The following is a 23,639-nucleotide window of genomic DNA, read 5'->3' as shown; positions in this document are numbered from 1 at the left end:
GTGAAGTGTATTTTTTGCGTCAATGACCAACACAGTTTGAGATGGTCTGGGGGCAGGCCACAAGTGTTGCCATGGTTCCAGCACTAACATAGCATGCCCACAACTGACCTCCCCCCCACCCCTTACATCTTTGGAATGTGGGAGGAAACTGGAGCCCCTGGAGGAAGCACGTGTGGTGATGGGGAGAACAAACAAACTCCTTAAAGACAGTGGAGGGCATTGAACCCTGATCTTACAGCTGGTGTTACAAAGCGTTACGCTACCATGACATCCTGGTAGTTAACAGTGAGGGCCACCATTACAGAGAAGGAATTATTCTCAGTAACCTGAGCTTCTCATACGCACAGTTAAAATATGGAAATTCAGAAACTGGTTTCGTGTGATCTGCTATCATTAGATGAACTTACTGTCATCTTTACTAAGAGTTTAGAATTGGGTTAATTCATCAGATTTTCAGCTTTGAAGAAAAGCACTTCTGTTGTAAAAACATACTGAATATGTTTTCTGTTAAAAATCTAAATATTAAACAAAGCATTAACAATTACCAAACAGCCTCTCAAACCTTGGAAAACTAATTACATGTGCATGTGGAATGTCAGACCTTTCGAATAAATATTTGAAAATATTTAGCATTTTTAAGCTTTCATGTTTCAGTTTCTATCTCAGTGTTCTAACTTCACTTCACTCTCTGTAAACAAAGTAAAAAATGAAAGGTTTTTTTTGCCATCTGCTTGCTGCATCAATATTCTTCAGTCTGACTGGCTACTCACCAGCGTGATGCATTCAGTGCTGCCAGATGCCACTTACCTGTGCCACTTTGTAACTGACTTGCAAAGGAAAAGCTAATGTGACAGACAGTGCTCAACTACTATTGACAGATTTCTCCAAGGTTGGCAGTGGCATGCTGAATGTAGATTCAGGTGGTTATAACATTATTACTGGGGCTGTGCGGTTTAAAACCCAAACGCTAGATATTCATTTCCTATAATAATTTGTTTGATAACAAGAGAAAACCTGCAGATGTTGGAAATCCAAGCAGCACCCACACAATGCTGGAGGAACTCAGCAGTCCAGGCAGCAGCTATGGGGAAAGAGTATAATCGACATTTCGGGCTGAAACATCGACTGTACTCTTTTCCACTGATGTAGCCTGGCCTGCTGAGTTCCTCCTGCATTTTGTGGGCACAATTTGTTTGACACTCATCAACATTTTGTAGCTAAGATTTTTAAAACCATGAGACATAGAAGCAGAATTAGGCCATTTGGCCCATCGAGCCTGATCCACCATTCCATCACGGCTAATTTATTATCCCTCTCAACCCCATTCCCCTGTATTTTCCCTGTAACCTTTGACGTCCATACTAACCAAGAAAACCAAACTCCATTTAAATTCTTTTGTGGTTATATTTTTAAGAGATGCACAAACATAACACTTTTAAAAAGGCTGTATATTAATATCTGCTGTTATGTTTTTGAAACAAGAATGGAAAATTGGAAGAGACTTCATGAAACTGTCATGCTGGTGCTGAAAGTCAAACTATATGTTATCCATGCCAAATCTTTTACTATGGCGAAGAACTATACTATATGCTTCAACACAGTCCAGAAAGGTTCAGCAGTTTAGAGGGAGTTTAATTTCACCTAATCACTTTTATATACACTGTGAGGCTAGCATTGCAATTTCCTTTGTCTCTTCACATTTCACCCAGCTGATCAGCTAATCAAAGCTAGTTGTTATAATTGCACTTAGCTTTTCAAACAGAGTTAAGCTCTCCCAAGTACTTTGAAGAGTATGCAGCCATATCAAATCACAATGCACAACATGTTAAGGAAACGGAGAAAAACATGAGCGACCCTGTAATAATTTGACAAGTTCCAAGCAGAGGGTTTCGAAGCACATGATTCAAGTTAGGACAGACAGAAAGCAGTTAGTACACAGCAGTTAAAGGAGTTAAAGAGGAAAACAGCTTGTGTAAAGCTTCACTACAGGAATTAGCTTGGCAAGTCACAGCACTTGCCCTACGGCTAGACAGCGGAAAGACTGGTTGAGGCTTTCAGTGCTGAGCGACACAGAAAGACTGCAATCAGCTGGAGGTTTCACTTACTGACGCTGTTACAGACGGACAAACAGTACTCCTCGGAATCAAAATTGTTCCTGTTTCCTCCGCAGCCGCCATAAATGAACTGTGCACATTTTCCTTCACTGATGTCAAAGTACCACCGAGGCATCATAGCTCTACAAGGCCCAGTCTCCGCTTGCTCAGAACACACTTCTGAATGTGAAAAATGTGAGGATTTTTAATCAGGGGAGAAAAACAAATTCACAAGAAAAACTCACCTTTGTTTAAAGCCCACAGCAAGTTGAATGAATTTACTTTAAGAACCTTGGTAACTCAATTCTGTTTTGGATACCTTTGAATTTTTATTACCTTTGAATCATTGATTGAAACCCTTGTAAAAAGAGAGTGCTTTAAAGTTTACTGGCAGTTTGGTTCAGAGGCCAATAGAATGGCTAACGCTGTGTAAAGAAAGTTTCCTTTGAAGTCACAGCTGCAAAGGGTTAGAACACCGTGGATTTCTGTGCCCTGGGTTTCACCTAAGATGATTTTGGATTTATCTAGGTAAGGAGATGACCACACATGACTGAGTAATGTTAAATTAGCATCTTCACAAAAATGGCTATTTGCTGACTAAAAATTTTCCTGCTCTGTCTTAGTGCCTGGCGAGTGCAAAAAAACGAATAATAAAGATTAATGATTCATTGGTGGGATGGAAGTAGAGGCACACCACCACTGTTTTGCTATCACAACTTACAACAAAATTTTCTTCAGATTCTGTTTTATTTATCACGTATACATCTAAACATACAGTAAAATGTGCCATTTGTGTTAACAACCTCTCTCATTCCTCTCACATGGGATACAGAAGCACTGATTTTCTCTTTCATTTAGGAGAGGGGGGCCTTCCCGAGAAGGCTAACACTTCTCGACTGTCCCTAATAACCTCACGAAGGAGGCATGGTAGCATAGCAGTTAATATGATGCTACTACAGCGACCAAGCTTCAATTCCGTCATATATACATTCTCTCTGTGACTGCATGGGTTTCCTCCCACATTCCAAAGACGGACAGGTTAGCTGTTAATTGGTCACGTGGGTGTAATTGGGCAGCACGGGCTCGTTGGGCCAGTTAACATGCTGTATCCCTATAAAAAGGCAGGGGAGGGGGGGCTGCCATTTTTGAATTGGCGTAGCCCTTAGCTACAGCATGAGAGTTGGAGATGCTGTCAAAATTCTTTACAATGACCTGCAATGCATGAAGTGAATGGAACAAACTACAGCCATATAGAGTGCTGGGCTGTGGAGGGAGTAATGTTTTGCGGTGATGAATGGGGTTCAACAGAATCCATAATACCTTTCCAAAATAATCATTCTTCATGTCGTCTCAGACAGTGAACACCCAATGACCATTAAGCTGTATGACGACAGGCCTTCTGAGAATAAGGAAATTAAATCCTGGATGACAGCATTCCTTTTTCTTGGTCTGAATGATCTTAACCCCACCTGGTGCCTACACAATGACATTAATTTCGGATGAACGGTTCACTCACTAGTAAGACTGTTGCATCAACCATCAAAGGCCATGAAACATTGGAGCAGAATTAGGCTGTTTGACCTGTCGATTCTGCTCCACCGTTCTATCATGGCTGATCTATTATTCCTCTCATCCCATTCTCCTGCCTTCTCCCCGTAACCTTTGACGCCTTTACTAATCGAGAACCTATCAATCTCTGCATTAAATGTATCCAATGACTTGGTCTCCACAGATGTTTGTGGCAATGAATCCACAGATTCACCACTCTTTGGCTAAAGAAATTCCTCTTTATCTCTGTTCTAAAGGGACCTTGTTGTATTCAGCGACGGTGCCCTTTACTCCTACACTCCCCCAATATTGGAAACATTCCCTGCACATCAACTCCTTTCACTCCTCTCAATATTCGACAGGTTTTAATGAGACCCCCCCACCCCCCCATTCTTCTAAACTCCAGTGAGTACAGGCCCAGAGCCATCAACTGCTCCTCAAATGATAACCCTTTAGTTTCCGGAAACATTCTCATGAATCTCCTCTGGACCTTCTCCAATACCAGCACATCCTTCCAAAGATAAGGAGAGCAAATCTGCTCAATGTTCATGTGTCTTCCCTCATTTTTAATCCTTTAGTTATCAAAACCTGGGTAGATAATTACTCATGGAACTTAATGATGCATCTATACTTCAGATTTCTATAACAGGCAACTTCGAAAATTAGTAAGATTTGCTTCTGGTAATTTTTACATGGTTCCAAATAATTAGAAGCTGAGTATGAAAGCATAGGTTTAAACATGGCATCAAGCATGCTTACCTGACTGCACAAATCCCTCCAAAATCTATTACAGGTTGAGTACTCCTTATCCAAAATGCTTTCGGCAGTAGTGATTTGGATTTTGAATTTTGGAATATATAATGAGAATGCTTGGCATTGCCATACCAGTAAGCAGTCTTTGCCTTACACTTGTTGATCACACTTATGTATTTAACAGTAAAAGTTATAACATAATGTTTTATATATATATATATACACACATACACATATATGGAGGCTTCAGTCTCCACCTACAATGTAGTGCTTGATTAAAAGGTTACAGAACACTATTATTTTTTATAAGTTTTTATGTAAGGTGTAAAAACCATCAACATTGTAGCCTTGTTCTGGTGCTAGACTTTCCTGATCAGCAGACACTTCAAAATTTTAATGGCCATGCCTTCTTAAATTTCTGCAACCAGCCTGCTGAATATTCACGATTACCTTCAATTTTCAGTTTATCATGATAGATTTTTGCTTGTTTCATGATCAGCACACCTTTAAGTGGCCTATGGTTCACTCTAACACTGACGAATCCACTCTTTCAATACATGGCCGAGATCTTCATTTCTCACTTTACTCAGTGCTTTTCTATCTTTCATTAACTTCTGTTCATTACATATATGAGGTCATTTCTTACTACTATAGGTAGTGTGCAGAGACATACACATTGCCTGGGAACCTTCTCAGCGTCTTCCGGAACTTTCCATCTGCGGCATCATGTTAGTACAAAAAAAAAATTTTGAACTTTGGAGGTTTTCGGATTTTGGAATTTCGGATAAGGGCTACTCAACCTGTTCAAAGCTTTGTTTTGGTAGAACATTGTTACCTTCTTGTTGGCACTAGTTTAAAAGCTGAATGCCTGACTGCCTTAGGAGTCAAAAAGCAATTTAATGAAGTGCTCCAGCAAGAATATCATGTTCCTTTTCCATCAAATACAGCCTGCTGTCAGGCTCTACCCCTGCAGAACTGAAGTACCAGGTTTGACACAAGGTTCTGGCAAGTGAAAGGTAAGCTGGGAGCAACGTCATTACCAGGCCTAATCATACTGGTCGGTGAATACCAAAGCATTCAGAAAATATATGACAATGACACTGCTCTTTCAGAGCCACACAGATTGAGCAAAAATAATTCAAACTAATTTTTGTTCCATTCATATAATTGAATCCTTAAGGTTGTTTTAATAGTTTTCACAAACATTTCTAAATCTGAAGCAAGTATAATGTAGCAGTGAGTTCCATGAATGTTCTACCCAGTTCTTGATAAGTAAAAGCAAAAAATATGAGGAAAGACTCATGACTTCTTACAAAGCAAAACCCAACATCATGAGTGGCAGTGATACTACACTACCAGAGGCCTCTTATGCTCGCTTTGAAAGAGAGAGTAAAACCACAGCTATGAGGATCCCTGCAGCATCCGATGACCCTGTGATCTCTGTATCGGAGGCTGACGTCAGGCTGTCTTTCAAGAGGGTGAACCCTCGCAAGGCAGCAGGCCCTGATGGAGTACCTGGTAAGGATCTGAAAACCTGTGCCAACCAACTGGCAGGAGTATTCAAGGACATTTTCAATCTCTCAGTGCTACAGTCAGAAGTTCCCACCTCCTTCAAAAGGGTAACAATTATAACAGTGCCCAAGATGAGGAGTGTGAGTTGCCTTAAAGACTATCATCCAGTAGCGCTCACATCTACAGTGATAAAATGCTTTGAGGGTTTGGTCATGTCTAGAATCAACATCTGTCTCAGCAAGGACTTGGACCCACTGCAATTTGCCTATCTCCCCAATAGGTCTGCAGCAGCCGCGATCTCAATGGCTCTTCACACAGCCTTGGAGCACCTGCATAATGCAAATACCTATGTCAGGATCCTGTTAATTGACTATAGCTCAACGTTTAACACCATCTTTTCACCAAGACGATGCGAAAGTCTCTAGATGGTTGCTATACACGAATGCTCCGGATGGCTCCTGACGTGAGTTGGCAACAGCACATGACGAACGTTGAGCTCTATAACAACCTACCCATGCTCACCACTAAAATCGAGGCCAGAAGACTGCAACTAGCCGGGCACTGTCTACGCCACCCCGAGCTACCTGCCAGCCCAGTCATCATATGGGAAACCACGCACGGGAAGATGAACCCTGGGCGCCCTCCCGAGACTATGGTCAACACGCTACTAGAAGACAGCGGCGCGGCTAATGTAGATGAACTGAACACACTGATGAGGGAGAGGGAAAAGTGGAGAGTCCGTCATCGTGCCCAACGCTGGTCCCCTAGGCCTGCATCGACGTAGTAGCAGTAGTAGTAGTAGTTTTCTACAGTCCTGATCGAAAAGCTACAGAACTTGGGCTTCTGTACCTCCCTCAGCAACTGAATTCTTGACTTCCTAACCGGAAGACCACAATCTGTGCAGGTTGGTAATAACATTTCCACCTCGCTGACCATCAATGCTGGTGCACCTCAGGGGTGTGTGCTTAGCCCCTGCTCTACTCTCTCTACACCCAAGACTGTGTGGCTAGGCATTCTATAAATTTGCTGATGATACAACCGTTGCTGGCAGAATTTCAGATTGTGGCGAGAGGGCGTACAGGGGCAAGTTAGTTGAGTGGTATCACAGCAGCAACCTTGCACTCAATGTCAGCAAGACCAAAGAGCTGATTGTGAACTTCAGGAAGGGGAAGACGAGGGATCAGAAATGGAGAGAATAAGTAATTTCAAGTTCCTGGCTGTCAATACCTCTGAGAACCTATCCTGGTTGCAACATATTGATGCAGCTATAAAGAAGGCAAGATAGTGGCTATATTTCACTAGGAACTTGAGGAGATCTGGTTTGTTAATTAGCATACTCAAAAACTTCTACAAATGTACTGTGGAGAACATTCTGACTGGCCACATCATTGACTGGTATGGGGTGGGGGTACGTGACTACCGCACAAAATTAAAATAACTTGTAGAAACTTGTAAAATTAGTCAGTTCTATCATGGGCACGAGCCTTCACAGTATCCAAGACGTCTTCAAGGAGCGGTGCCTTAGGAAGGAAGCATCCATCATTAGGGATCTCCACTACCCAAGACTCTTCATACTGTTTCCGTCACAAACTCAGCGATTCAGCAACAGCTTCTTCCCACTGCTATCCAATTTCTGAATGACATTGAACCCATGAATACTACCTCACTATTTTTTTTATGCCTGCAATACTTACTGCAATATTTATTTATCATGTATTTCATTGTACTGCTGCCGTAAAGTTAACAGATTTCGCAACATATGCCAGTGATATTAAATCTGCTTCTGATTCTGAACAGTGAGCAGTTTTGGGCCCTTATTGGAGAGAGTCCAGAGGAGGTTCACAAGAATAATTCCGGGAAGGAAAGGGTTAACATGAGGAGCATTTGATAGCTCTGGGACTGTAGTTTAGAAGAACGAAGGGGAAGCTCATTGAAACCCATCACCCTCCTCCCACCACTGAATTTTCTCAGGAGCTAACATTTCATTGCCCGCCAGTGCTCTGGTTGTTGCGTGATTAAGGATAAAGAAACCTGCTTCATTTTATCACATGTACATCAAAACATGCAGTGAAGGCGCCATCCAAATCAAATCGGTGAGGATTGTGCTGGGCAGCCACGCTTCTGCCAGCCACATAGTATGCCCACAGCTCATTAATCCTAACCCATTTGCCTTTGAAACGTGGGAGGAAACTGAAACATCGGGAGGAAACCCACACGATCACGGGAAGAATGTACAAATTTCTTACAAAAAGTGGCAGTAAAGTGTGCTAGCTGCTATGAGACGATTATGCAAAGTGTAAGTCTTTTAATACCTTGCACAAAGTTACCTTGCATCAATCTACTTAGGCTGGTAATTTTCCTTAAAAATGTATTACACAGTCTGTTCAATGGGTTATCGAATCAGGAGCACTCTGCAAACAGCCTGAGGTATTGAAACGAATTACTATACAGACACACTATTCTGACTAAAACCTTTTAAAAAAGCAAGCTGATAACATAGAACCTCAGTTTTTCCAAATTAGAATTGGTTATTTTCACAGCAAGCAGTGAATTTAATTCTAAGGGGAACTTCACAGATTATATAAATTACAAACAAACAAACCAAACCAAAGGCCAGTTTTTTTCCACTGGTTTACTTTTCATTTTAAACACATAGAAATTTTTGGGCCTAGCTTAGTGGTTGGTTTAATCATGAAATGTGAGGGAGTAGAATTCCATCCTGTTGCTTTAGTAATTAAAACTATGAAGCACCTTCAATTACTCCAAAAGACTGAGGTTTGGTAAAATACTGAAAGGCTTTTATTCGCTGTACAATATGACCTCCACAGTGAGTGTCTGCCCCCGGACTGAGGGGGAGGGGCAAGGCGAACACCTTTATACAGGACTCTGTGGGAGGAGCCACAGGGGCAGTCAGCAGAGGGGTGTGTCCAGACAGGTAACCGAGTTACAATATATATACATGGTTTACCACAAACTATTAATTTTAAAATTCAAAGTATGATGTAATCTGATTTTTGGTTGTTCTTGACATGTAGTGATTAGCACAATGCTTTACATACCAGCGACCCGCGTTCCATTCCTGCTGCAGTCTGTAAGGAATTTGTATGTTCTCCTCATGACTGTGTGGGTTTCCTCCGGGTGCTCCGGTTTCCTCTCACAGTCCAAAGCCGTACCGGTTGGTAGGTTAATTGGTCATTGTAAATTGTGTCATGATTAGTCTGGAGTTAAATTGGGGGTTGTGGGGCGGCGTGACTTAAAGGGCCGGAAGAGCCTGTTCCGCGCTGGAGGTCAGGAATGGGCCACTGCTTGGCGAGGTTCACTCGTCTCTGCACTGAACTGAGGTTGAGGCCTGCAACTCACCCGGACTGGCTGTGGCTGGATTTGTAGCTGTCAACCTACCTTTATGAACTTTAGTTCTGAATGCTGCATGCTTGCTTTTTATTGTTTACCTGATTGTTCTTTTTTTTCCCTCACATTAGGTGTTTGATGTTTTGTTTTAAAATGGGACCTATTGGGTTTCTTTGTTTTGTGGGTTTCTTTGTTTTGTGACTACCTGTAAGGAGACAAATCTCAAGGGTGTACATAGTATACATACTTTGATAATAAATGTATTTTGAACTTTGAACTTCTTCCATTAATCTTAGGAGGACTCAGAGATCAAATGCATGGAAAGTTTTACACAGCAACCATAAGTGATGAAGTATTTCCACAAATGATTGTACGAGTCAAATAATAACACATCCAATTATCCACTTTAATATGGATTCCTGCACTCCAGTGACATGTGTGGGCTGGCTGGTGTACTTGAAGGGAAGAAGAACACTGCAAACAGCCAAACATAAGCCTTGAAAATTGCTCGCTGATGAACCAAATTTGCTCTAATTGTGCTTATTGAAATCCAATCCATCACAAAAGCTTATTGGCAGAAAGTAAATGGTCAAATGCTGAATGAGGAAATTACTTTCTTAGTTTCAAAGGTTAAAACCTCAGAATCTTAGGGTTGTATATGGTGACATATATGTACTTTGATAATGCACTTACTTTGAATTTTAAAACCTCAGTGTAATCTCACTTGCCATGTGGTTCATGTCCAAAGAGCAAACAAGGCCACAGTTGGCATTGTGAATGGCTTATGGTCTAAACTCAACAGTGCTGAACTTGTTATTCCGCCATTTCATCAAATCATACAAGATGGGCCAAAACCACCAGTGTTCTCTTCACTGGTTCTTTGAAAACTGTTCACTTCAATTGGACACTAATTCATCCTCCAAAATGGAACAAATCTATTAAAACGACTCCAACTACCTCAATGCATTCCATATCATCTAAAATATTGTCATAATTTTTCCCTCTGGTACTTCTTGCCAATTATAAAACCATTAAGGCAATAAGATGTGTGAGCAGAATTAGCCATTCGGCTCATCGAGTCTGCTCCACCATTTGATCGTGGCTGATGTAATTTTCTTCAGCCCCATTCTCCCACCTTTTCCCTAACACCTTTGACGCCCTTACTATCAACCTCCGCTTTAAATATACCCAATGACTTGGCCTCCACAGACATCTGTGGCAATGAATTCCACAGATTCACCACACTCTGGCTAAAGAAATTTCTTCTCATCTTTGTTGTAAAAGATTGTCCTATTCTAAGGCATTGCCCCCTGGTCCACGACTTTCCCACAATTGGAATAATCTTCTGCACATCCACTCTACCAAGGCTTTTCAATATTTGGTAGGTTTCAATGAAATTCCCCTCAGTATTCATCTTGTAATTTTTGACCCACTTAGCTGAGGGGATGGTTATGGTCTGCACCATAATTTTAGGCCTTGCCCATAATCTTCTTGGCTATGAGAGAAACAAGCCACAAAATTGAAATCCTATACAAATAGTACATGACATATGCCATGCTCTATGGCCCAACAGCTGTCCTGCAAATGGTGCCTGGAATTGTATGCAAAACTCAAGCTGTAGCCTAAACTAAATGTTTAGTATGGTTGAAGCTCTGACAAGAGTTTACAGATTTATGTTGTAAGCTTTCTGGCAGGCTACATCATGACCCTGATATGGAAACTCCAAAGCACGGGAAAGCAAGAAGCTACACAGAGTGGCAAATTCAGCCAGGTCCATCACAGGCACAGCAGTGCTCATCACTTGGACATCTATAAGGCAATGTCGGGCATCCATCATCAGGAACCCTCAACATTCAAGCCAATGCAGCCCTAAGGCAGGAGGTAAAGGGCCCACAGACCCACATCTTGCAGTATAACAGCCTCTTGCACACTATCACCCAGTTCTTCGACCAAACCATAAAATCTGCCACTACCTTGGACTATATTACTTTCCTCAGTCTTATCCCAGCACGAGTTATTTGTTTTGCACGCACAAGTAATCTATAATATCGGTCAATTTACATTAATTTGTGTGCCCTCGTTTTATGATGTATAGTGTTGCTGCTCCGACAAAAAGCTAATTGTCATAACATTTACACCAGAGTGCGGGCACTTTGGTCCACGGTGAAATATAGAACATAGATAGACCAGTAGAGCACAATACAGACGCTTTGAACCATGGAGAAGTCTACAACATAGACCGGTAGAGCACAGTAGGGGTTTGACCCACAGTGAAGTATAGAACATAGACCAGTAGAGCACAGTACAGACGCTTTGACCCACGGTGAAGTCTAGACCATAGACCAGTGGAGCACAGTACAGACGCTTTGACCCACGGTGAAGTCTAGACCATAGACCAGTGGAGCACAGTAGGGGTTTGACCCACAGTGAAGTATAGAACATAGACCAGTAGAGCACAGTACAGATGCTTTGACACACAATGTTGTGCCTTCCTATATAAACCTACTCGGCACGATCAACCTAACCCTTCCCTCCTACACATTCCATAACTCTGCACTTTTCTGCGTTCATGGAAAACTGAGTGGCTGTGAAGCATTACATCGATAGATCTACCTGTCCAATCTGAGATGATAACACCCACACACGCTAGACGAAATCTCAATTAAAATGATTTAATTCCACTGCAAATTTTAACTGGCCAAGTACCAATTAGTGAAGGGAATTAACAATTCATTGATGCCCTTTTTTTTAACTGAAGGGATAAATCTCGTATCTCATAAGTGCCAAGTCAGATGCAAAGAGCACAATCAGAACTGAATTCAGAGACCATAAAGACCAAAAACAGAATAAATATTTAACATTTAACTGAGACACTAGCAAGAAAGTGTAGAATAGCATCTAGCTGCACTCTCCTAAATAACCCAATGATGTCAGTAAGCTGGAAAGGGTGCAAAAAAGTTTTAAGAGAACATTGCCAGGACTCAAAAGGTCTTGGGAAATATTGGGCAGGCTAGCACCTTATTCCTCGGAGTGTAGAGGGGCCACCATAGAGGTGGATAAAACCATGGGGGACATGGAATAGTGGAACTTACTCAGTATTTTTATCCAGGGCTGAGCAATCAAGAAATTGAAGGCATAGATTTAATGTGAGCGGTAAGGATGTAAAAGTGACCCGAGGATTGGCACGAGGGTGGTGTGAATATGGAATGATTTGCTAGAGAAAATTATAGTCAAATTAACATTTTGTAACAACATTTAAAGACATTTGGACAGGTCCATGGATAGGAAAGGTTTAGAAGGATATGGGCCACACTTGAGGGACACATTGGATAAATGCAAGCAGTTTTTTCCTCACTGTGGTAGGTGAGCCTAGAACTAAAGGTAAATAGATAACGGGATGACCCGTTGGGGCACCCTTTGAGAGAAGGGTAGTGCAGTCTGATGTGACCAGAGTGAACATTAAATGTTCCTGAATGCCATTGCTTTGGAAACTGAAGCAGGAAAACCTCAGTTTATTAAAGAAGAACGACGCATAGCAAAGCAAATATAGCCCCTCCTCGTTTGACGAAGGACCTTTTTGATGGCATCATTTCTGGTTTGTCTGCCATCCTTGAGCCTCTCGTTGTCATTCTGGAGACGTGTAGTCCTTTCATTCCTCGTCTCTTCATCTCTTCTGCTGTTTGTTCTTTGTCTCTGATCCTGGAGACGTGCATTTTTCAGCTCCTTTGTCTCTTCCTCTCTCCCCCTCTCCTCCTTCTGTGCCTGTTTTGTCATTCTGGAGACAGGCAGCCCTTTCATCCCCTGTCTCTTCATCTCTTTTGCTGTTTGTTATTCGTCTCTGATCCTGGAGACGTGCATGTCTCTCCTCCTCTGTCTCTTCTTCTCTCATTTTTTTTGTCCTGACTCTTTGATCCTTGAGTCATGTGGCCCTGGCCTCATCCGTTTCTTGTTCTCACCTTCTCCTTGCCGCTTCCCACGACGTTTGGCGTGATCTCTTGACCATAATGTCCCCCTTCCCTTTCCACACAGCATAATTAGGCTGACCACTTTTATTTTTACCCTAATGCTGGATAGAAGATACGATGCAGTAACACCAAAGAATGCTGATTATTCTTGATGATGTGGTTGGCGCTCTCCTAAATGGACATGATATAGTCACCGCTGTCCTTTGACTGCAGCAAAGGGTTTTATGGGTGTCTCGAAGTACATCATTACAATAAGATTTAATTATCTCTTATTGATGGGTGGCCGTTAGATCTGACCCAATCCTGCACATGGTGATGGTGATTAGCAGAATGTGGCCCCTCGAAATAGAGCTGCCCTGCTCTTTTGCTCTGGTAGGTGTCGCTGCTGAGGCTGGCCGTGCGCATGCGTTGGGCTGTCGCATCCCGATTTCTATGATGGCCAATCGGCTCTCGGGTGAAAGAGAGCCTGCTGATTTTTGTGAATGAGCAATTTTATACGAATATATAACCCTGAAACTTTGCTTGCATTCTGTAAGTTAGCGCATTTTAATTCGATTTAGCCAAAAAAAGTGCTGCTGTAATGCACCGTTTGTGCTAATTGGAGGTCACAAATGGCTAGACAGAGCATGAGAGTTTTAGTAGTATATAGATGAGTTAAGGGTGAAATGTGAAATATTTAATGGGACGAAAGAGCTTCTTCACTCAGAGGGTGGTGCGAGTGTGGAACGAGCTGCCAAAGGGTTTGACTGCAACAGGTAAGAGAATTTTGGATACATAGTCGGGAGGGGTATGTAGTGCAGGTGTGGGTTGATGGGACCCACAATAAACAGTTTGGCATAGAGTAACTGGACCTAATGACCTGGTTCTGTGCTGCAGTGCTCTATGACTCACTCATGTCTGACACTTTGCATCATGAAAGCCATTATACCCACCAACAGGATCACCACTATCAGCAAAGAAAAGGCTGAAGTTTAAATAGCCTTGATGCTGGCTGCTGGGGGAAGATCCTCTCTGTCATACCCCCACCTGCCTGCCTGATAAAAGTTAGCCCCAATGCCTTGATATAACTTGCACTGGGCGCAGGACTTTTACTGGTTAATGCAGAACAGAGCATCAGGAAACAAATAGATTGTGACATCAGAATGCTCGGTTTCTCAGAATAGCCCAAGGATGAAAACCCAGCAAATCAACGATTTAAATTCAATCTGCTATGAACTATAGATAGACACAATCTGAATGTCATGAGTGAAACATAACCAAAAATATCTCGCCACTTCTTCAGTTCTAATGGTAGAATGCATTCTGAAGATGGCAAAGTTGAGTTAGCCAGTTGTCTATTAAGTATAGTTTGCCCAACCAGATCTATGGCTCTTCCACAGTATTCTATTAAGAATGGAAAAACATGAATTAGACATTTAAAATCTACAATGATCTCAATGTCAGAAAGAGGATTCATTCCAACAACACATGACTACTTCCAACATTTCCCTTTATTCACTTCTAAATTGTCTATTTTGAAACAGTGCAAGAAAACTACCCCACTCCTACCCCTTGTTCTGAATATCCTTCACTCCAGTGGATGGCCAACTTCAGTGAGCAAGCTATGAGACCATAAGACATGGGAGCAGAATTATGCCCATCAGCCTACTGCGTCTGCTCCGCCATTCCATCATGGCTGATTTATTATCCTCCTCAACACCATTCTTCTGCCTTCTCCCTGTAAACTTTGACACCCTTACTAATGAAGAATCTATGAACCTCCGTCATATATATAGGCAATGAGTTGATCTGCACAGCAGTCTGTGGCAATAAGTTTCAGATTCACCACCCCCAAGCTAAAAAAATCTCATTTTTGTTTTAAAGGGACATCTATTGTGCCCTCTGGTCCTAGACACCCCACTCTAAGAAACCTCCTCGCCATGTCCACTCTATCTAGGCATTTCATTTCTCTATAGGTTTCAATGAGATCCCACATCATTCTTCTAACCAGAAGAGTGCAGGCCTAGAGCCATCAAGCGCTCCTCACACTTTAACCTTTTCATCCCCAGGATCATTCTCGTGAACTTCCTCTGGGCACTCTCCAATGCCAGCACATCCCTTCTTAGATAAGGGCCCAAAACTGCTCACCATAACCAGTGCCATCATTAGCATCATAGCATTTAAAACAGTTTAAATCAATTCAACATAGTCAAAAAAACTGACTGTGATTAAGAGTTTACATACAGTGACTGCATGAAAAGTTGATAATCTACATTACCTCTCACAACTTCTTCAATTGCTTCTGTGGTAGTGGTGGTGCTGCTGGTTGTATGCTCGGTTGGATCCTCATACTGATCCTCAACTTCATCATCAAGGTCGTTGTCATCCTCATCATCAATATCGCTTTCCTCTTCCTCCTCCTCCTCTACAGGCTGCTCTTCAGTTACTTTGTCACTGAAATTAAGTTTGGAATAGTTAATGAAGCTGGATCTTGGTATCAATATACTTTTGCAATATAAATGCAATTTCTCTGTATAATCTAAGAGGCAAAAGAAGCGATTGTGGACTCAGCCCAATACAACACAGACACATCCCTTCTCTCCACTGGGAGTATCCACAGGAAGTGTTGCCTCAAGAAGGCAACATCCATCATCAAAGATCCCCTCCACCCGGACCTTGCCATCTTTTCACAGCTACTATCAAGCAGGAGGGACAGAAACCTGAAGTCCCACACCACCAAAGTTCAAAGTATGATACATTACACAACCTTTAGATTCATCTCCTTACAGGCAGCCACAAAGCAGAGAAACCAAATGGAAGCCATAAAATACCTGACAAACACCCAACGTGGAGAGAGACAGCGGAAAAAACAAATTGTGCAAACAATAAAAGGAAGCAAATAGTATTTAGAACAAAAGTGAATCCTCAGACATGAGGCCCATAGCCTCAACTCAGAACATAGTGGAGAAACGTTGCTGAGCTCACAGACATAAAGCCCCAGGTCCACAGCTTCACAGCAGCGAAGACTGTAGTAAATGTCATGAAGCAGCGAGCAGAACCAGCCCAATCCTCGCCTCTGGTCCCGACATCCAGCCTTTTCAATCCCGGTTCAAGAACAACTTCCTTTCAACCGTTTTGTTCTTGAACCAACTGGCAAAACCCTGATCACTACCTCAGTATTGTAACATTGTGGCCACCTTGCACTTTAATCTAAATTGTGTTCTTTCTTTTATAAATAGAATACAATTTTTGTTTTCGTCAAAGCTGCTTATCTAATGTTACATACCTGTGATGCTGTTGCAAGCTAGTTTTCCATGGCAGTTCACACACGTATGATAATAAGTCTTCCTTACATCGATATGCCTATCCAAATATCTCTTAAAAGCCTCCAATGTATTTGCCTCTCCCACTATACCATGACACTGCATAGTAGCATTGTAGTTAGCACAGAACTTGAGATTCGATGACCTGGGTTCAATTCCCACCGCTGTCTGTAAGGAGTTTGTACATTCTCTCATGATCACATGGGTTTCCTCTGGGTGCTCCAGTTTCCTCCCACAATCCAAAGACATAGGTTAATTGGTCAGTCTAAATTGTCCTGTGATTAGGCTAGGATAAAATAAATAAAATGCCAGCTGCCCCAATTAACTGAAGTTTCATAGAAATAGTTAAGGGGGGGGGGGGAAACAAACTCTACTGTTTAACTGAATAACAATTTATGTATTTAATGAAATACAGGACAAATTAGTACTGTACTTCTAAAATAAAACTACATATTAGTTACTGATAGTTGTTGACAAAGTGTTCAACTGCCATGTCCTTTGCAAGACTGTAAATGAATAAAATTAGCGCAGACACCTAGTCAGATCACGGACTGCCTCCATATAATGTTTTAGATGATGGTATCCTCCAAACCTTTATCTTCATTGGAACATTCAAGATGACTGTCAATAACCTTTGTAATTCCTAACTTGAAGAAGTGAAATTGTTTCATTTTCATTCCCAGCTGTTTCAGGTATCTCCAAGCCCAAGTGATTGAAAGCATGGTGAGCAAGACAGTTTCGAATTGCTTTACTGCTCATTTCTCACCAGCTATCAATGACACAAATCACTGTTTTTTGACCACAAACACAAGCAACTGGTGCTATTTAAAAACTGATCACTCCAAGGATGGAGTACTGTCCAATGGCCACACAAGTGCATGCGACCAACGCCAGTTAGAAACTGTTCAGTAAGTCGCCGGCCCTTATTAAGTGGCATTGTGTCACAAATAAACAAAGGGATCCTGGCTATTTTCTCAATTTAGTCTTTGTACTTTGAGTTGTGTCGTGATAGATGTTCGGGGCAGATAGCCTCTTTAATTCATATGTTTTGGTCTTGCCCTACTTTGGAAACTTTTTGGAGAGATATTTTTAATATTATTTCTAAGGTATTAAATATAGATATCTCTCCTCACCCTATTACTGCTATCTTTGGACTACCTAAAATTTCTAGTAATCTTTCCCCTTCAGCCCGTAGAATGATTGCATTTCTTACTTTAATGGCGAAAAGATGTATTTTACAACATTGGAAAGAGCTTAATGCTCCAACTACCTTTTTTTGGTTCTCTCAGACGATTTTATGTTTGAATCTGGAGAAAATTAGAAGTAACCTTTATGATTCTTCATTTAAATTTGAACAGATTTGGGGACCTTTTATTCGATATTTTCATTTAATGTAATATATACCCTTCTTGTTTTTTTTTCACTGTTTTTAATGGAGGTCGGGATTGAGGATGTGATTTTAAGTTTAACTCTGTTTGGTTTCAAGTTAGCCCATTGCTTTGCTTTGCTTTTAGTTAGTTGCACGGTGGGTTTTTTTTTGGGGTTTTTTTTTTCTTTTTTTCTATTGATATATATAAAATTTAGTATACTATTATGTTATCTTGGTTTCTTATGTTTAAATTACATTGTTTGTAGTATTTTTTTTGGTATTGATACCTTCTGGAATTTTATTATATTTTAACATTGTATTAATGTTTATATGGCTTACCTTTTTGTATACTTATTCAATAAAAAGATTTAAAAAGAAAAAAGAGTTGTGTCAAATAAATGATTGCTCCGATTAACCAATGGCCCAATTAACTGGAATCTACTGTATTCCCTCTCTTATAATAAAGGGCAACATCTTGTGCTCTAAATCATCTTGCTGCCTGCAGATGTGCATTCCATGTACGAGAATCCCTTGGAAAAGGAGCATCTGTCATCTCAGATCATTCTTTAAGCTTATTCTTTGCAATTCTTCTGATTCAAACTCACATTTCTCCGCAGTAAACTATCGATAGCATTTTTATCCAATCACATTCTTTCCAAACTCCCTTACAAATTCTGCATCCGCAAAACATGCTTTTAATCCATTACTCAGTTCATTTCAGCTGACATTTCCTTTCTATGTTTGCCATTCCTTTTTTAATCTTAAGACATTAGTTCAGGCCTAAAGTTATTCACCCAAGCTGAATATGAAATTAGAGGACTTCGTCCTTTCATTAATTCTGAGTAGTTTTTAAGTAGTCGAGGCCCCACATTGATTCTCTGGTACCCTTCTTGTTATAATTTGCCAACTTCAAAATGTCCATTTCTCTTTATCCTGACTCATCTATTAGCATAAGACCACAAGACCATAAGATATAAGAGCAGAATTAGGCCATTTCATCATGGCTGATCCATTTCCCTCTCAGCCACAATCTCCTGCCTTCTCCCTGTAACCCTTCATGCCCAGACTAAACCAGAATCTATCAACCCCTGCCTTATATATACCCAATGACTTGGCCTCCACAGTCGCTTGAGGCTACTTAAACACTGATTGTTCTAAGCACAGAGTACTGTCTAACCGTCACACAAGTGCATGTGACTGACGCTAGTTAGAAACTGTTCAGTAACAGTCTCCTGTCCCAATTAAGCAGCACAGTGTCTCCAATAAAACAAGCTTCCACCCATGCTAATGCATTACGTCAAAAACATGATTTTTATTGTTAGGTCCAGAGGTAGCAAATCCTGGGTACTTGCGGCTATTGGGACAGCAATTGCCCCTCCAGATCACATGGGCTGGAGGTCCATGCAAGTCTGGAAGTTGAGCCTTGAAGGTCAAACCTGAGATCAGTGAGTCCAAATGTTGGCAAAATATGGAGAGCAAAGTCAAAGGTCGAAGTCCAGAGCACGGCGGGTCTGGAGGTAGAAGCCTGAAGGTCAAAAGTCAGGAGGGCCCAGGTCACTGGGGCCAGAGGTCTGCGCAAGTCTGGAAGTTGAGGCCAGAAGGTCAAACTTGTGATTGGCAAATCCTGGGTAAAGTCCAAAGTCGCATGCCTGATGTTTGCAAGTCTGGGTTGGGGGCCAGGCATTAGGGGCCTACAGGAGGCCACCTTTTTTTTTAATTAAGTGCAATTGTGAACAACAGCCGGATCAGAAATGTTGATCAAGTCAACTGGTTCCCAAAGAGAACTCTGATAGGCCAATCAGATGGTTCACTGTTGCTCAGCGACAGAATGCAAAACAGGCACAAGGTCGCTGGCCCCTGTACCCCAGAAACACACCTGAGCAGTGTGGCGGAGGTATGTGCTATGCATGACCTGATCTGAAAGCATCATGTTGACTCATACCAGATCGTGTTCACAGTGGAACAGCTTAGTCAAGGATGGGGTGATCAGCACAGATGGACAAATTATACCTCCATTACCCCCGTAGGCCTGTCCTGGGGTAGGTGCCTGTTGGTGAGTAGGTGGGAGAGGCCTGTGTTACTGTTGTTATTGCTATTGCTGTTGCTTGTGTTCTGCTGCTGAACACTGTGGACATGCTCTGTCGGCACCAGAATGTCTGGTCACACTTGCGTGCTTTCACCAGCATGTCCTTGGGTGTGTTGGTTGTTAATGGAAATGAAAAATGTTACTGTATGTTTTGATGCACAGTACAGTACATGCAATGAATAAATCTGAATACTGAAAATCCAAATACACTGAATTTACACATTCCCTGCTATCCACTTTATATCTTTTATTTTTCATAAAGCTATGTTAAATCTCAAATGAGAAAACCTGCAGATGCTGGAAGTACAAGCAACACATACAAAATGTGAACCCAGTAGGCCAGGCAGCATCTATGGAAGAGAGGAATCAGTCAACGTCTCAGGCCGAGATCCTTCATCAGGACAAGAAAAAAACAATGACGTCAAAGAAGAAGGTGGGGTGGGGAGGGGAAGAAGTAGTACAAGATGGTAGGTGATAGGTGAAACTGGAAAAGAGGGAGGAATGAAATAAAGAGTTGGAAGTTGATTGGTGAAAGAGATAAAGGGTCAGAGAAGGGAGAATCTGACAGGAGAGGGTAGAAGACCATGGAAGAAAGGGAAGGGGTAGGAACACTGGGGGAGATGGGGCAGGTAAGAATATAAAATGAGAGAAGAAAATGGGTAATGGTGGGGGGGGGGCAACTATCAGAAGCTCGAGAAGTTGATGTTCAAGCCTTCAGGTTGGAATATAAGGTGTTGTTCAAACTATGTGAGGGCACGTGGCCAAGTGGCTAAGGCATTGGACTAGCGACCTGAAGGTAGTGAGTTCGAGCCCCAGCCAAGGCAGCGTGTTGTGTCCTTGAGCAAGGCACTTAATCACACATTGCTCTGCGACGACGCTGGTGCCAAGCTGTATGGGTTCTAATGCCCTTCCCTTGGACAACATTGGTGTCATGGAGAGGGGAGACTTGCAGCATGGGCAACTGCTGGTCTTCTATACAACCTTGCCCAGGCCTGCACCCTAGAGACTAAAGACTTTCCAGGCGCAGATCCATGGTCTCGCAAGACTAACGAATGCCTTAATAGTTCAAGCTATCGACATTCATGCCATCATGCCATGATACAGGAGCAGAATTAGGCCATTCAGTGCACCGAGCCTGCTCTGCCATTCCATCATGGCTGATCCCAAATCCCACTCAACCCATTCTCCTGCATTCTCACGGTATCTCTGATGGCCTGACCAATCAAGAACCTATCAACTTCCACTTCTCTCAATAATAGAAGTTAGTATTGTTCCAATGAAGGTAATTAGGGTAACTGGTTCTGGTCTCCTTTATTCTATTCTACACTGCCCCCCCCCACCCCGAATAGGTACAATATACAGTATTTGTAATTTTACAATTCACTGGCAAGTTTACAGAATCCAGGGAATTATGTAAAATTATAAATACACTATAGCTATTTTTTTCAAAATGGAAGGATGTAGGCCTTGAACGTAGAGTTCCATTAGCTTCCCTAACACTTATTCTCTGGGGATATTGATTGTTTTAAATTCCTCCCTGCCTCCTGACTAACATCAGTGCTGTTTAACTACTGAATGTTTGCACAGGTCTCTGCCATTTCCTTTTTCCACATTAATTCCCCAGTCTCATCCTCCAATGGGCAAATGCCTAGCTGCTCCATTTTAAAACATGGAGATGTTCTTCTTTTTACATTCCCAGTTAGTTTACTCATACTACAAAAAAAAAGAAAATAAAAGAAGTCATAATTTTGTGGCTTCCAAAATTTTCTCAACCTTGGGGTCAACCACCTACCTTTACAATGCTGTCTTTTATTTCAGTGTAATCCATTATTTAATTCCTCAGTTGGCCATAGGTGAGTACCAGCCTTTTTGCTCCTCTCAATGGAATTTAAGAATACCATTGGTATACGTACGTAAGAATTACAAAACTATTTCTTTGCTGTTTTTTTTCTCCTGTTTAATCTGCTTCTCAGTTCACTTTAGCTGACCCTTTCTTCATACGTCTGTAACTGCTTTAAGACTTCAGCTTCAGACCCGAAGTTACTCACTGTTAAACAGAACGCAAAATAGGATTGTTGATCATTCTTTCCTGATTAATTAATCCAGTCTCATTACACATGACCAGATTAAAAGTAGACTCATTATTGGCTGGTCCCACAACATACAAGAAGCTGCTTCAAGTATATTCTAAGAACCTGTCCGCAAGACTACCATTGCAAATTCGATAAATCTATCTGAAAAACTTGCCATGATTAATAGTTCCTTTCCTACAATCCTCCTTTATTTCTTGATTTAAAACTTCCTACAGGTTTTAGGTATAGTTATGAGCTTTCTAATCAGGCCATCCCACTCCTGCCCACCACCTTGGGTAAGACCACTCTATGGAAATGTCAGTAACTTTCTCTTTGCCAACTACAGCTTAGGGTCTGCAACAGGAATTCCAATTCATTAATTCTGGGAGCAAGCTACTCAAGCAGCAGAACTTACTGCTGCCAAACAAAAATAAAAACAGAAGGGTAGAAGTATGAAAATAAAAAAACTAGATGCTAGATTTGAAATATAAACAAATACTGGAAACACTCATCAGGATGTGGAAAGAGAAACAGTTAGCATTTCAGATCCAACACTATTAGGGAGAGTCAGGGAAAGAGATAAATAGCACACACTGAGTGCTGAAGGAACTCGGCAGATCAGGCAGCATCTATGGAGGAGAATGATGCAGTCAGTGTTTCCGGCTGAAATCCATCCAGTCTTGATGAAGAGTCTCGACCCAAAATATTGACTATTCATTCCTCTCCATAGGTGTTGCCTGACTTGCTGAGATCCTTCAGTGTCTTGTGTGTATTGCTTTGGATTTCCAGCGTCTGCAGAATTTCTTGTGTCCCCAAAGTTAATGTTCCTCAGACATTTCACCAACCAAAAACTGCACTGCTGCACGAATACTCGGATGAAATGCTCTCACTGTGCTCACAGATTGGTTCAGCAGTGGAGGTGGGGAAAGGGGGAAGATGGAGGGGGGTGAATGGGGAGTGAACTCATACTTGCAAACCTTCTTCACTGAATAAGGTCAAGTATTGAAGCTGTTGGTTGATGCTTCCAGTATTTAGTTCCATTTGTAACCACATGCCAACAAAGTGGGAGATTTAATAGCCGAACCTGCATTGGTAAATTAATTCCCAATTGTAACACCCGCCACTGTCTGTAAATAGTTTGTATGTTCTCCCCATGACCGCATGGTTTTCCTCCGAGTGTTCTGGTTTCCTCCTCGAGTCCAAACACGTATTGGTTGGTAGGTTAATCGGTCACTGTAAATTGTTCCATGATTAGGCCAAGATTAAATTGGGGGATTGCTGGGCGGCGTGGCTCAAAGGGTCTATTCCATGTTGTATCTCAGTAACAAAAATAATATTGAAAGTACATGTTGATTAGATTTTCAAGAAAATTTTGTTTACTTAGAGATACAGCACGGAACAGGCTCTTCCGGCCCAACGAGCTGCACAGCCCAGTCACCCACCTATTTAACCCCTGCCTAGTCACAGGACAACTTACAATGGCCGATTAACCTACTAACCCATCTTGGCAATCCATTTGCAAAAGATGATGACGCCTCCTCGTGTGGTGACAAAACGTTTGCAAATGGATCGCCAAGATTGGCGAACAACT

The 23,639-nt window shown here is 41.7% G+C and overlaps 1 protein-coding gene across 4 annotated transcripts in view; it reads right to left on the bottom strand.

Annotated features, from left to right (window-relative positions):
- appa (amyloid beta (A4) precursor protein a) overlaps positions 1–23,639 on the bottom strand; it is a 220,898-nt gene that overhangs the window by 63,774 nt on the left and 133,485 nt on the right. For 2 of the 4 annotated variants that reach the window (XM_063050280.1, XM_063050281.1), the window contains exons 6-7: positions 15,477–15,652; positions 2,106–2,273 (exon numbers count right to left, since the gene is read on the bottom strand). In XM_063050280.1, the coding sequence (XP_062906350.1) occupies positions 2,106–2,273; positions 15,477–15,652 (344 nt within the window). The remainder of the gene's footprint in view (positions 1–2,105; positions 2,274–15,476; positions 15,653–23,639) is intronic. The other 2 variants (XM_063050282.1, XM_063050284.1) reach the window with 1 other exon arrangement.

This window comes from Mobula hypostoma, chromosome 6 (genome assembly GCF_963921235.1).
Source record: "Mobula hypostoma chromosome 6, sMobHyp1.1, whole genome shotgun sequence".
Taxonomy (NCBI): Eukaryota; Metazoa; Chordata; class Chondrichthyes; order Myliobatiformes; family Myliobatidae; genus Mobula; species Mobula hypostoma.
This window is presented reverse-complemented; position numbering and strand designations above follow the sequence as displayed.